Genomic DNA, 15269 nt, shown 5'->3' on the forward strand with positions numbered 1-15269 from the left:
TCCCTCCTGGAGAGGGCCGGGCTGGTTGTGCAGGTGAGCCCAGCTCGCTGCTGGCACACGAGGCTGTTTGTCTTTATGCAAGCCCAGGGCTCGGTGCCCCGCGGGGATGGGTTGTGTAAGCACCGGCACGGCTGGAGGGGGAGCTGCGGGAGCCAGCCCTGCCGGGATGGGAATGAGAGCAGAGCCAGCCCTGCCGGGATGGGGATGAGAGCCAGCTGTGCCAGGATGGGAATGAACCAGCCCTGCCAGGATGGACAAAGAAGCCAGCAGTCCTGGGATGGAGAGAGGAGCCAGCAGTGCTGCGATGGAGAGAGGAGCTAGCTCTGCCGGGATGGGGATGAGCCAGCAGGGCCAAGATAGAGATAAGAACCAGCCGTGCCAGGATGGAGAAAGGAGCCAGTCGTGCTGGGATGGAGAGATGAGAACCAGCCTTGCCGGGATGGAGATGAACCAGCTCTGTCAGGATGGAGAGAGGAGCCAGCAGTCCCAGGATGGGGATGAGCCAGCCCTGCCGGGATGGAGAGGAGCCAGCCCTGCTGGAATGGAGAGAGGAGATAGCCCTGCCAGGATGGGGGTGAACCAGCCCTGCTGGGATGGAGAGGAACCAGCTGTGCCAGGATGGAGAGAGGAGCCGGCCCTGCTGGGGTGGAAAGACAAGCCAGCAGTGCCAGGATGGAGAGGAGCCGACAGTCTTGGGATGGGGATGAACCAGCCCTGCCACGATGGAGATGGCTTGGTTTGCCTCTGTTTCCCTGCCCACTCTGAGGTGTGAGCGCTCCCAGCCTTTCCCAGAGCCCTTTCCTGGCAGAGCCCTGGTGCTGCTCCATGCCAGGAGGAGCAGCAGGAGCACAGGGAGAGCTGCCTGTGCACAGGCCCAGGAGGTCTGGATTCTCTCCTGGCTATGCTGAGCCCCACAGAGAGGGAGCATTTCGTGGAGGCAGAGGTGGCCACGGAGATGCAGGGTATAAAAATGGCATTTGTATGCAATATCTGTACTCCATGGATGGCAGGGCACAGAGGGGTGGGCATCAGACCTGTCTGCAGGTAGTGTGTGCATACAAAGAGTTATCATGTATCCATGTGCAGATAACATCTATCTCCATGCAGATAACATGTATTCCCATGCAGATAGCATGTAGCTTCATGCTGTTAACACATTATCACATGCAGATAACGTGTATCCATGCCCAGATAATGTCTGTGCCCATGCAGATAAGATCTATTCCGTGCAGACAGTGTGTATCCTCATGCTGATAGCGTGTTATCACATGAAGATGAGTATCCATATACAGATAATGTCTGTGCCTATGCAGATAAGATCTGTTCAATGATCTATTCCAAAAGATCTGTTTCATTATGTATCCCATGTGATTTATTCCACCATCTGTTCCATAAGATCTATTCCATCGTGATGCAGATGAGGTGTTATCCATGTGCAGATAACACCTATCCCTATGCAGATGACATGTATCCTCATACTGATAATGTGTTATCACATACAAATAATGTGTATCCTTGCGCAGACAACATCTATCCCCATGCAGATAACATGTATTCCCATGCAGATAATGTGTATCTGCATGTGATAACATTGCAGATAGTATCTATCCCCATGTAGATAACATGCATCCCCATACAGATAGCATGTATCCTCATACTGATAACGTTATCACATGCAGATAACATGTATCCATGTGCAAATAGCATTTAATCCACATTAAAACACATTATCCCCATCCCCTTGCACACAGGCAGCTGCAGCTGTGCCCTGGGTACATGTGGGTGGCACGAGTGTCCCTTCACTCATGGGTCGTGTGTCCCTATGTGGTGGGGGATGCACCGTTAATGACAAACACACCGTTGTTAATGACTGGCACTTGATTAATGACTAACACGCCGTTGTTAATGACTGGCACGCAGTTAATAAGTGGCACTGGGTTAATGCCGTTGTTAATGACTGGCACGCCGTTAATGACTGCCCAGCCCGGCCTCTCTCTAATCCCGCCGCTCTGTGCCTGGCTGCAGCCAGCGAGGAGAGCGGTGGCAGAGCGCCAGCAAGTCTGGGTCACATGGAGAGGCTCCAAACTATTGCATAAGTCCCGTCTGAGAGTGGACCTGCCTGGTGGATCCTCTCCCGAAAGCAGGAGCAGTCCCAGGATGGGAGCTCTGGGACTCTTGGTGCCCAGCTTCCCCCAGGGGGGAGTTGTGGCACTGCTCTGGCAGCTCCAGCCCTGCCCCAGGCCCAGCTCCCCATCCTGAGGAGGATCTGAGTTGGCATTTCCCTCCTGCTTTCTTGCTGAGGACCTCCAAGCATTTTACCACACTTGGAGAAGTGCAATGACCCCGGCGTTCCAGATAGGGCCAGGTCCTTATGTAACACAGGGATAGGATTTCCAGAGAGCCAAGCAGGCTGTGTCAGAGCGAGGTCGCTGCTCCCAGCTCTCCTCCCCCTGCCCTGGCTTTGGCACAAGCTCCTTTTGCCCCTTTGCTAGCAAAATTAAAGATTTTGGAGAGGAGCAAGGCAGGGGGTTCAGCCGTTTCCTCACTGGGATTGCGCTGAATAGATTTGACTGTAAAATAATTATCATGGTTTTGGGGAAAAAAAAAATCAAAAGCCAACCCTCCTCCCACACAGCGCTGGAGTGAGCCCAAAGTCCTGTGAAGCTGCTGTACAAAGGGATGCAGGGTGTGCCCGGCCAGGGCCGGCTGTGGAGCACCATGGAGAGCCTGGAAGGGGGAGCTGGTGCTCCAAAGGCAGGGACAGTGTGCCCCTGGCACCCAGGCTGGCACTGGGGTGCTGGCAGGGGGACAGAGATATTGGAATATTACCAATATTGAAGACAGTATGTGCCTGAACTTGTCTGGCCTTGCTGCTGAACCAAATAGGGGCGACTGTGGTGTTCACCCCACAGACACTTTGGGCTGGCTGGGTGTGTGGTGTTTCACCCCACAGACACTTTGAGCTGGCTGGGTGTGTGGTGTTTCACCCCACAGACCCTTTAGGCTGGCTGGGTGTGTGGTGTTTCACCCCACAGACCCTTTTGGCTGGCTGGGTGCTGCAGCTGGGCCCATGGGGACAAGTCCAGGCCTGCAGGAGCTCTGGTGGTGCTGGGATGGAGCTTTCCCCCATAGCAGGGGCTGCTCCTCAGGTTTCCCTGTGTTGGAGAAGCTTTAAGGGGATGGTGAAGGAAAGGAGTCGGTTCTGATGGAGGGTTTGGATCCAGAGCTTTATTCTGGCCCACAGGCCTCTGAATGCAGCAGCAGCTCCAACAGAACTCCCTGAGCCCGTGGTTGCTGTTCCTTTAACCCCAGGGAGAGGGGCAGGGAAGGGGCAGGGAGCCACCAGGCAGGGACAGGAGGGGAGGGACAAAGGGACAAAGGACACCTGGATGGCCCCAATGCCCCCCAGGGGTAGAGGGCATCCTGTGAATCTGCCAATCCCTTCTGGAATTCCAGGACTGACAGACAGTGCTGGGAGGGGAAAGGAGAGGTGACTGACACACCTGGGAGGGAATTATCAGGGGAGGAACCCGAGGTTCTGAGACAAACCCTGAAATCACAATGCAACACAGAGACCCCGGCTCAGAGCCCTCAGCTCTTAGGGTCACGCTGGCAGTGTTGGTCTGCATTTCCCACATTGCTGGGGTGAGCCTTTGGATGGGCTTGGATCTGATTTTAATGGTGTGAAAATGGCACCTCGCCTCCTGGGAAGCTGAAATGGGACTCACAGTCACTGGGGTGTGCTAAGAAAGCTATCAAGGGGAGGTGAATCAGCCCTTGAAAGGAGAGGGGGGCCGCACTGAGCATCCTGGGGTTCAGCAGGGAAGGGACAGGCAGAGTTGGCATTGCAGCAGCTGGGATTGGTGTCAGGGGTGAGGAGAGGGACTGCAGGGCAGCCAAAGGGTGGCTGTGCAGGCAGGAACCACCCCAGGCTGGAGGCTGCAGTGTTCTGGGAACAGGGATAACGCCATGTTTCTAATTCCTCACTCGCCGTGGCCTCAGAGAGGCCACACTTGGAGCAGCCCAGCAGATTATGGCTCAAGTTCTTATTCTGTGTTCTGCAGACCTGTGACTTTAACCCTTTTTACTCGCAATTTGCAGATGCTCCTGGCAGCAAAAAACCGCTGATTTCTGTGGGTTTAAGCCCTGGTGCTGCCCTAGAGCTGAGAAATGACTTCCCAGTGGAAGTCCTGAGGTGCTGGCAAGATCACTGCAGGGGAGACTTCTGCCATCTGCAGCTCCGCATGTTTTCCACTTGGCAGCCCTGCCAAATATTTTGTCGGGACTATCAGGACGTTCTTTCTCCTGCTGGAAGCCAGGGAGGTCTCTGGGACAGTTTTGCATCCCCCACGTGCTCAGCCCTGCGGGGGGAGCGGGGCTTTGTGTTCCATCCCCAGGAACGTGCAGGGACCTGCCCGGAGCTGCCAGCTGGGAGATGCCTGAGCATGCAGGGAACACCCAGAGCCCGGGGATGCAGGGGCTGAGACCCTCACAGAAAACACAGAAATGCAGCAGGACCTGCCCCTGCCAGGCCCTGGGGTGTGCAGAGAGAGAGGTGAGGAGGAGCAGGGATGGAGAGATGATGATAAGGATTTGAACATCACTGGTTGGGCCCAGGGAGGGATTGTCCCACTCTGCTCTGCCCTGCGGCAGCCTCAGCTCCAGTGCTGGGGGCACTTTGGGCACCACGAGATCAGAAGGACCCAGAGCTGTTGGAGAGTGCCCAGAGGAGGGACAGGGAGCTGGGGAAGGGCTGAGGAGCAGCTGAGGGCACTTGGCTCGTTCAGCTGCAGCCCAGGAGACTGAGGGGAGGCTCCTCGGGGGCTGCAGCTCCTCCCCAGGGCAGGCACAGGGGCAGGGGCTGAGCTCTGCTCTGGCACAGGGACAGGAGCCCAGCAAGGGCTGCAGCTGTGCCAGGCCTTGGCATGGAGCTCAGGGCAAGGTTCTGCCCCCCGAGGCTGCTGGGCACTGCCCAGGCTGCCCAGGGAATGGTGCCAAGGCTGCCAGAGCTGCAGGAGCTCCCAGGGCTGCTCAGGGTGGGGGTGTTGGGGTGGCTGTGCAGGGACAGGGGCTGCACTGATGTCCCTGAGGGTCCCTTCCCACTCAGGATATCCCATGGTCTTTGGTTCAGTGATTCTGGAGCACCAGGAGAGGCTGAGGGAGCTGGGAAGGGGCTCAACCTGGAGAAAAGGAGGCTCAGGGGGGACCTTGTGGCGCTGCACAACTCCCTGACAGGAGGGGATAGCGAGGGGTTTGGGCTCTGCTCCCAGGGAACAAGCCATGGGACACAGCCTGAAATTGCCCCAGGAGATGTTCAGATTGGATATGAGGATAAGTTTCCTCACTGGAAGGGTGAAAGTTGATTCCAGCTGAGGCTTTACAACCAAAACCTGTGGCCCTCTGATTCCTTGTGAGGGCTGAGCTAGAACAGAGACCAGACAGAGCTAAAGCATAAAGCAGGGATTTATTGAAAGGCCTCAATGGATGCACCTTGGGCAGCACAAGAGCCCAGCCAGGGCTGCACCCAAGATGAATCAAAATGGTCACAAAATGCACAACTGGTCACAGGGTCTCTCACTTTGATCAGTTCTGCTCCATTTGCATATTTGAGTTAATTGTCTAATTCCAGCCCCTGCCCATGCAGTCCCTTCTTGTTTTTCTCTCTCCAGCCCATGCTGTTTGTGCTCTTGGGCCTGAGATTTGGATCATTTGTCCTTGGTCCCCAGCTGGAGCAGGAATTGTTTTGTCTCCCTGCTCTGTGCACAGAGCCCACCATCCCCTCTATGAAGCCCAGACTCACCCACGAAAGCAGCACAGAATCTGAAAAGTACAAAAACTCAAACCTGAGGTGTCACCTGCACAGAGCAGCGATGGCAGGTGACAGGGGCACTGTTCTTCTGGTGACTTTAGGAGCATCACCCAGGAGCTACAGGCACTCAGGGGCTGTTGTGTGTCCTGAAGGGCAGCAGGAGAGAGCCCACTGTGGGTAGAAGGGGATCCATGTGGGTCCTTTTTTCAGGAAAGCCTGAAAAATCTGCTGCTGCTGCTGCTGCCAAGTGCCCTCCCTGCACTGGCACAGCCCCTGAGCCCAAATTCCAGTCCCCTGCAGCCCCTGCTGTGTTTAGGTTGGATTCCATCAAAAATGAGGCCTGTGGGGCCAGCCTGGGGCTCAGAGCTCTTCCCCCAGAGATAAACTTTGACCTGGTGGAACAAATCCCAGGCTGGAGCAGCTGGAGGAGCAGAAACCCCTGTGGTGCTGTTTGTAGGGGCTGCCAGGGCTGCTGTGGGGCTAAGCAGCCCCTTGGGAGGGTCAGGGAGCACCTGGGGCCAAAAAGGGATCAAGCTGTGAGTTGTGGCGCCATGATAACCCCAATAACCCCAGAGTGGTTATAGGGTGATGTCAATTCCCCATTTTATACAAGAATAAAGAACCTTGAGGTTTTCATTCCTTAAAATAATGCAGCCCAGAAATGCTGTTGGGGTGGTGCAGCTGTGGGGACCTGCTCCCACTGTTTTCCCACTGCTTTCCTACTGTTTTCCCACTGCTTTCCTACTGCTTTCCTACTGCTTTCTCACTGTTCCCAGTGCTCCCACTGAGGTGCTGTTCTCACTTCTCCACAGCTCCCAGTGCTCCCAATTCTCCCACGTCTGAAAGATGTCAGTGGAAGGCCTGGTAGGGGGGGCTCTAAAAGTATTCCTCTCCCCGGGGAAAGTTGGAAGCAGAATTCTGTGTTTGTATTTATTTCTCCCTCAGAAAAGAAAGGGAAAAAAAAGGGATAAGGACACCTGAGCTTATAATTTGCAAAAGTTGGATGAGAAACCTGGAAGCCGCCGAGTCCTGCATCTTTAAAAGCAGTTAAATTCCTCTTCCCTGCACTAGGAGGCACCTTGAACCTTCCTCTTGGCCCCGAGCATCGCCCATCTGCTTCCTATTACCTTCCCCAGCGCTGCTGGAGCCGGCCCAGCAGCCGGGGAGTTCTGTCTGCAGCTGGGAGCAGCTCTCATCTCCCTGCTCCTTCTTCTCTCCTCGCTTCATCCCAGCTGGAATTTCACCCCTTTCCCAGCCCCTTCCTTCCCGGCACTGTTTGGGGTGGCAGGAGGTGAACTGGAGCGGTGGTGGCATTGTGCCCTGGTGTGGTGGCGTTGTCCCTTGGTGTCATTCGGGTTCACTCGGCCAAAGCCACCCTTGGCACCGGGAGCCGGGAGCGTCAGCCCGAGCCGAGCCTGCCAAGGACAGCGAATTCCTTGGGAAGGAGCAGATCAGAAGCGGCCCAAGCGAGGGAGGCACGAGACCAGAGAGGTCATGCCGTGTCCCCAAGCTGTCCCCAAGCTGTCCCTGAGTGTAGGAGCGTCGGGGTAGGACGGTGGGGACGGACGGAGATGAGAGATCTCTGCAGCCAGGTCGTGGAACTTTGGGGTTTATTGCAAAGGGCCTGGGTGCAGGGCCCTGCTGGGAGCTGCCAGCCACAGCTCAGAGTAGGCCCCAAAGAGGGAGAGAGAGATAAGAGAGTGGTAAAGAGAGAATGAGAGAGTAAAAGAGAGGATCAGAGGATGAGATTTGCATTACAATACAATAAATCTTCTTCTGGTCTTGGAATTTGGGGTTTATTGCAAAGGGCCTGGGTGCAGGGCCCTGCTGGGAGCGGCAGCCACAGCTCAGAGCCGGCCTGAGAGGAGAGAGAGGCAAAGAGAGAGAAGGCAAGAGAGTGGTAAAGAGATGAGAGAGTGAGGAAGAGTAAAGAGGGTAAAGAGAGAATAAAAGAGGACGAGGTTCCTGTTACAATACAATAAATCTTCTTCTGGTCGTGGAACTTGGGGTTTATTGCAAAGGGCCTGGGTGCAGGGCCCTGCTGGGAGCTGCAGCCACAGCTCAGAGCAGGCCCGAGAGAAGAGAGGGGTAGAGAGGTGAGAGGGTGAGAGAGTAAAAGGCTAAGAGTGTAAAAGGCAAGAGAGCGAAGTTCCCGTTACAATACAATAAATCATCTTCTGTGTTGAATATTCTAATTCTCACTAACCAATCTAGTACAATATACAAATCTTATAACATTTCCATACAGCCTATAAGAATCACTACATTACTACACTGTGTTACATTTTAAACCCTAAAAACTCCTCTTTGGGCCCCTTCTGCCAAGCTGGTAGGGTCTGCTCTGACCCTTGGGCCTGTCTGCAAGCAGAGGGTGTTGTTCCATCAAAAGGGGATTACCTTCAGCCAGCCACACCATTGTTTTCCCATTGTTCAGTAACTGAGGAATCTCAAAGCTTGCTTTGATTTCAATCTTGCTTATAGTTTCTATATTCTCAAAATCTTTTGCCAGACAATCATAAGGCTTTCCTGTTTCATCTTCCCCAACACCCAAGCTGCCCCAAGCTGTCCCAGCCTGGCCCGTGGCACCCCCCTGTCCTGCCGGGGCTCCGCGATCCTTGGGATCGTCCTGCAAGCTGCACAGTGGGGTTATGGAAAACTTGGTAGGGATGGAAGCACCAGAGTTCCTCTGGCTCCTGGGCCTTCCTCTTGGTGCTCCTCCTGCTCCTGGGAGCTGGATCTGCCCACGGGGAGAGAGCCAGGATCCACCTGTGTGGAGAACACCTTCCTCCAGGTGCTCCTGCTGCTCCTGGACTCTGGCAATGAAGCCCCTCTGGGAAGGGGCCGTGTTTTCCCCGCTGCCTGCAGGGAGGGATCGTAGCCGGGCCCTTCCCCCAGCCCGGCCCGCAGGAATTTTTTGCAGCTGTAATTCCTGCCTTGTGCTGCTCCCAGCGCTTCTCCTTCCCCCAAGGTCAAGGCTGCGGGCTCCTGGCACCGGGGCTGCTTCCCAGCCACAGTTCCAGGGGATGCTGAGGGGCCGGGAAGGGCAGAGGGGACACGGGGAGGGTCATGGAGAGGCAGGGGGAGGATGGGAAGCCTGGAGGAAAAGGGTTTGACAGCTGGAAAACAGGGGAAATCAGTTGTGTGAAGCCCAGGAGAAAATACACTTGTCTTGGTTTGGAAAGACAGGAGTCTGCTAAGGAAGGCAGGAGCTTCCCCTGAAATGGAGAATGTAAATCCTCCCCACTCCTCCAAATTGCTATAAATTTTAAATCAAGGGAGCTCTCAGGCAAAAATATGGGAGCAGGAAATAACAGTTCCTTAATAGAGAAGAAAAATAAAGAGATAAAATAAACAATGCAGTACACTAGAACAACAGTGACAGAGTCAGAACACAACCTGACACCCTGTGGGTCAGGCTGTTGGCAGCAGTCCCATTGGAATTGTGGCTGCAGCCCTCCTGCAGTGTCAGGGGTGGTTCTGTTGGAGCAAGGGGGTCCTGTAGAGAAGGATGTATTCTTCCTCTGAAGATCCAGTGGAAGAAGAGGCAGCTGCTGTTCCTCTGGGGAATCCCATGGAGAAAGCTGTGCTGGTGTCTCAAAAACCGCTGGATTATATCCAGGCAGGAATGCTTGGCTCCTCCCTCTGGGCTCACATCTCCCAGTGGGATGCTGTAGTTCTTATCAGCCATGCAGGGACATTCCATAATCTGTTATCAGCAGATGTCCCCTCCCAAGAGAAGAGTGATTGTGGTCATAAGAGAGAGATAAGGCAAACTGCTCACTTGACAAAGATAATCTGCCATACAGATGGCAATTGAAAATATCTTGCATTGCAATCCTCAACAACACTTTAGCTGGGCTCTGTGGGGTTTGGAGCTGTGACAGGATTGAAAAGCTGGAATCACAAGCTTTGGGAGATGCTGGAAAATGCAGATTTAGGAGAGGGTTTTGCTTGCAACTTCTCCCTTTTCCAGCTCAGTTTCCTCAGCCCCCACCTGCCTTTCCTAGCCCTGGCTGTGCCCTCACTGTGGCACCACAGGTGATGCTGTCACTAGATCTCAGCATCCTCTTTTTGGGGTGGAATGGGGCAGAATTCCTGCCTCAACCCTCTTCTCCCCACTCCCTGATTCCCCTTACCTGTCCCAGGGAAAGGAGCAGCCCAAGGTGGGAGTTGCCCCTTTCATTCTCAGGGCCACTCACAGTTTTGGAGGACACCTCTTGTTGTGTCTGGGCTTTGCAGAGGAAAACCTGGCAAGTGGCCCCAAATGGGACTGGGGAGTCCAGACTGAGGCCCCACTGAGGATCTTTGGCCATTCTTAACTGTAAATAAGCAGTGAAAACTCTTAATCTTTATATTATGCAACTCTGAGTTATGTTTAAAGCTGTGTGTTTCATCTCCCACTGTTTCTGACTAGTAGGGGAAAAGAACATTAATTTAGGTTAATGGCTTTAAGCCGAAGGAGGGGAGATTTAAATGAGATTTTAGGAAGAAATCCTTCCCTGTGAGGTTGCCCAGAGCAGCTGTGGCTGCCCCTGGATCCCTGGAAGTGTCCCAGGCCAGGTTGGATGGGGCTTGGAGCACCCTGGGGTAGTGGAAATTGTCCTGCCCCTGTGGAAGGAGATAAGCTTTAAGGTCCTTCCCAACCCAAACCATTCTACAATTTCCATGATAAATTTGGGGTAGGAATCATCTCCTGGATTTGCCCTTGTATCTCTCCTATACCACCTGTACTGGGTGTCATTCCTGCAGCACAAATACCATTCATGGCACAGTAAAGATGGGAAAACAGGAGCAGAAATTAATTTTCAGGGATTCAGATTCCCATAAGGACACGGAGGGGAGCAGGGCAGATCCCAGGAGGACCCAGCTCCCCTGCCCTGGGCTGTTTAAACCATCAAGGCAGGGGTTAAGCATTACTGGATGAGGACCACACACAGGCCCTGGCCGCTGACACCTTTGCAAAGAGCGTCCTCCTCCCATCTCCAGCCTCTTCCCATGCTTGAGAGCTCATCCCATGCTCCCAGGGAGCTCATCCTGCTTTTTCCAGGAGCTCATCCTGCTATTCCTGAGAGCTCATCCTGCCTTTCCCAGGAGCTCATCCTGCCATTCCAAGGGAGCTCATCCCATCTTTTCTGGGGATCTCATCCCGCCTTTCCCAGGAGCTCATCCCAGGGGGCTCATCCTGCCATTCCCAGGAGCGCTTCCTGCCTTTCCTGGGGTGCTTATCCCGCCTTCCATGGGGAGCTCATCCCATTCTTTCCTGGCAGCTCATCCTGCCTTTCCCAGGACCTCATCCTGCCTTTCAAGGGAGCACATCCCGGAGAGCTCATCCTGCCTTTCCCAGCCCTGCTCCAGCCCATGGGATCTGCCACCCCTGCAGGGAGGTTTGGGTTTGGCTGCTGGGTCATGCCCTGCAGCGTCACCCTTGGGACATTTGGGATTCTCTGGGATGTGCTGCACTTATCCCGTACTCATTGGGTGGGTGGGTAAAAAGAAAACCCCACAGGCTTTGTACAAGTCCCCAGCACGATTTGAGTTTGATGTAATCGCCTCAGACCGAGTAGAAATTCTCTGCAAGCCAGGAATCTTTCACCAGAGCAATTAGCAGAGCGTTTTAAAGAACAAATGCGATTGGAATCTCGGGATCCATTTGTGGATGGGGTTGAGGGTGAGTTCCCTGAATGAGTTCTTTGTTTTCCATCACTTTTTTAGGTTCAGCCAGCACACTTTGAGAGCAAGTGCTCTTCCCTCAGTGCAGTGACAGTCCTTAAAGTGTGTTTGAAATCCAAAGAGGATTTCTGGGTTGCTGCTCACCACTCCCTGCCAGTGCTGTTATTTCCTGCTCTCTTTAAGGGATCAGGGGACCCAGGGCACTCTTAGGGCTGCTTTTCCTGGAGGGTGCTGCAACAGGATAAAGGATTCCCATTGATCCTGAGCTCCTTTCCACAGGTAGAAGCTGGGAGAACCCCTGAGTGCAGTGCAGAGCTGATGGGGTTAATCCACCCTCAAACCCTTCTCATCTTTTTCTTCTCTTTTCCTCTCTTTCCATCCCACTCCTGCCTCCTCCAGGACCCTGCTTTCCTCATTCCCCTGCCTGCCTCGAGTCCTTCTCTTCCATCCCTTCACTCATCCCCCTCTCCCCTGTGACAGCGTTCACAGGGGTGTGAGGATGAGGGAAAAGACGAGGATCTGACTCCATGTTTCAGAAGACTTGATTTAGTATTTTATGATATATATTATATTAAAACCATACTAAAAGAATAGAAGAAAGGATTTAATCAGAAGGCTAGCTAAGAATAGCAAAAAAAGGAATGAATAACAAAGGTTTGTGGCTCAGACAGAGTCCGAGCCAGCTGACTGTGATTGGCCATTAATTAGAAACAACTCTATGAGACCAATCAAAGATCCACCTGTTGCATTCCACAGCAGCAGATAATCAATGTTTACATTTTCTTCTTGAGGTCTCTCAGCTTCTCAGGAGAAAAAATCTTAAGGAAAGGATTTTTCATAACAGATGTCTGTGACATTCCCCTGCAGGGGCGATGCCGGGGCTGGGGACGAGCCCGTGCTGACCCCGCAGTGCTGGCCTGGCACTGCCCACCCCTGCCAGCCTCAGGAGAGCACAGAGCAGCCAAGGATGCCTGCGGAGGGACCCGGGACTCCTCTCTGGACATAAGGGGTGGCCGAGGGAGAGACATGTGGGGACAGCGCCCTCCCAGCCGGCACAGATCTCCCTGCTCCGACACGAGCGGCGCTGACCATGGCCACAGCTTGGAGGCTCCTCACCTGGACCCTCACCCTCGGCCTGGCCGGGGGCACCTTCCCCGGCTTCCCCTTCCAGTCACAAGGTAGGGATGGGGTGGGATGGGATGGGATGGGATGGGATGGGATGGGATGGGATGGGATGGTGAAGTGTGTAAGAGCCTGAAAGAGAGATGCAAGGCTCCAGGTGGCTCTTCAACATGCAGTTTATTGTGTCCAAGATGTTACAGCAGTCCAGGGTCATGGGTGACAGAGCTTGTGCCTGCAGCTGTCAGCTCCAGCTGAAGGCAGGCCTGGAGACACTTTGGTTTTAAAGTATATGCATTATATACTTTTCTTTTGGTTACAATGCATTAGATACTTTTCTTTGCTTAGCATCTTAATACAGTAGAACTAATCTATACCTTAACTTTTATCTATAGCCTATCATAACTACTGTAATTACCATATTTATGTTATCATTCTCCAATCACTAAAAGTCAGTACATTACAGTCTAAGCTAGAAGTTGTTTTTCAGTTTTCTTGCAGTAGAAAATTCTGAGACCTTTTTTATACTTGTCACATTTGCTGACTTGTTTGCCTGTGCTGTCTTTCTGCTTGGTAAAAACATCTTCTTGTTTGAGGTGGGTTTACCCTTTGCTGTAAGTCATAAAAACCCCTTCTAACTAACACACCCTTTGGCTCCTTGGTTATCCAGTAAGACTGGCTCAGCAATTCTTTTCTTCTATATCACAACTTGCTTCCATCTCTATCCTTTCTTCAGACTCTACATTCAAAAATCTTCCTGCCAAGCACACATATCTGTGAGACTTTTTGTCAAACTTTCATCCTTCCCAACAGTAGTGGTTTTGGTTGTGTCCAGAGTGACATCCCTGAGGAGATGCAGTGTCCAGCCCCACAGCACCACCAGCTTCTCCCACACCACCCCACCCTCAGCTCTGGACACATTTTTCCTCCTGGAAATGCTTTTCAGGTCAGGATCAGAGCCTCCAGCCCTGAGTCCCAGGTGCTTTGTAGCCACGGTGAGCACAAACCACCCTATGATTCACTCTTTTCCAAGCCCAAGTGGACTGCAAAGAGGCAAAAAGGAAAACAAAACACTTCCGACAGCAAATTTTTCCAAGCTTGAAGTAATTTCTGAGTGCAAAAAGTCACCCTTGTTTGCCCAGCCCCATCACAGGGAGGTGCTGGGATGGAGGAAAAGCTGAAGCATGGGAAGTTAAAGCCCTAATAGTTAATTCTGGCCAGAGGTGCCAGGAGTGTTTATGATTGGGAAGAATGGGAGCTCAGCCCTAATCCCAGAAAGTGGAAGGGCTGTCCCATTCCTGGTGGCCAAGGAAACCACTGTGTCAGGCTCCCACACTGGAAAACAGAGGAAAAGGAAACTTTCCAGTGCTGCCCTGTGGTGAGAGTGCAGTTTGGAGCTGGCTGAGTTTCTGATGGCTGGGAAGGCTCTGAAGGTGAGGGCTGGCAAAATTCAAAATTCAGCCACCCTGGAGCAGCCAGGCTCCTCCTGCCTGCTTAGGAAACATCAACAAGTGGGATGCAGAAAGCACAGGAAGATTTTTCCAGAAGGAACAGAGGGAAAATCTCCTCCCACGAGGGCTCAGGAGGCTCAAATGCTCCAGGCATGAGGAGTTCAGGAGGACACTCAGTGAGAAGATGTCATGGTCCAGCACATGAATATTTCCCTTTTCAGCCCAAGCCTCCGGGGCTGAGGGCTGTCAGACAAAGCCAGATTGTCAGTTCCTTTGCTTCTTTTCTGCCTCTGTCAGGGTCAGGATTGAAAGCACTCAAGACAGTATTTCTTGTTCTGACTCAGATGTTTTTAGTTCTTATCTATGTCACAGTCTCACAAACTCTGAGTTTTACAGGACTTCACTCTAACAAACTAAAAATGGAGCTCCATCTCTCTCTCTACAAGGCCTTTTAAGGATAAACTGTCCAATTAAGAAATGACACCTAAATTATTTTTAATTTTAACCCAATAACCAACTACCCGTGGCCCACAATGTGGACTTTTTTATCCAATTACACAATTATCCATTACCTGCAGAGGAAAAAGCTGCATTCCAAAAACTGCTATCCCAAGGTTCTGCAGGCTGCAGTATTTGGGGAATTTCCCAGGATCCTGCAGGCTGGGCAGAGCCTTGGGATCCCAATTTTTGGAATGCTGTGGCAGGACCATGACCCTCCACCTGCACTGCACTCGGACTGGCATTGCTGGTTGCCCAACTCCCTTTTCAGGTTGAGTCTTGGTTTTGAAAGCCAGGTTTCTGCTCAGGAAGGCAGGAGCCTCCCCTGAAATGGCAAGTGTAAACCCCCTCCCTCCAAATTGCTATACATTTTAAATTAAGGAGCTCTGAGGTAAAAATATGGGAGCAAGAATAACAGTTTTTTATTAGGGAAGAAAATAATAAGATAAACAATGCAATAAACTAAACTAACACTGATAGGGTCAGAACACAACCTGACACCCTGTGGGTCAGGCTGTTGGCAGCAGTCCCATTGGAATTGTGGCTGCAGCCCTCCTGCAGTGTCAGGGGTGGCTCTGCTGGAGCAGGGATCCTGTAGAAAGGTGCAGTCTCTTCCTCTGAAGATCCAGTGGAAGAAGAGGCAGCTGCTGTTCCTCTGGGGAATCCAGTGGAGAAGCTGTGCTGGTGTTCCAGAATCTCCAGATTATATCCAGGCAGGAATG

General features: G+C 52.7%; 1 protein-coding gene across 1 annotated transcript in view; it reads left to right on the forward strand.

Moving 5' to 3' along the window:
• Positions 1-15269, forward strand: part of ADAMTS10 (ADAM metallopeptidase with thrombospondin type 1 motif 10) — a 73060-nt gene that overhangs the window by 4426 nt on the left and 53365 nt on the right. The window contains exon 2 of the mRNA XM_059489659.1: positions 12347-12657. Coding sequence (XP_059345642.1) covers positions 12570-12657 — 88 coding nt within the window. The 5' untranslated portion in view covers positions 12347-12569. The remainder of the gene's footprint in view (positions 1-12346; positions 12658-15269) is intronic.

This window comes from Ammospiza nelsoni, chromosome 27, assembly GCF_027579445.1.
Source record: "Ammospiza nelsoni isolate bAmmNel1 chromosome 27, bAmmNel1.pri, whole genome shotgun sequence".
NCBI classification, from domain to species: Eukaryota; Metazoa; Chordata; class Aves; order Passeriformes; family Passerellidae; genus Ammospiza; species Ammospiza nelsoni.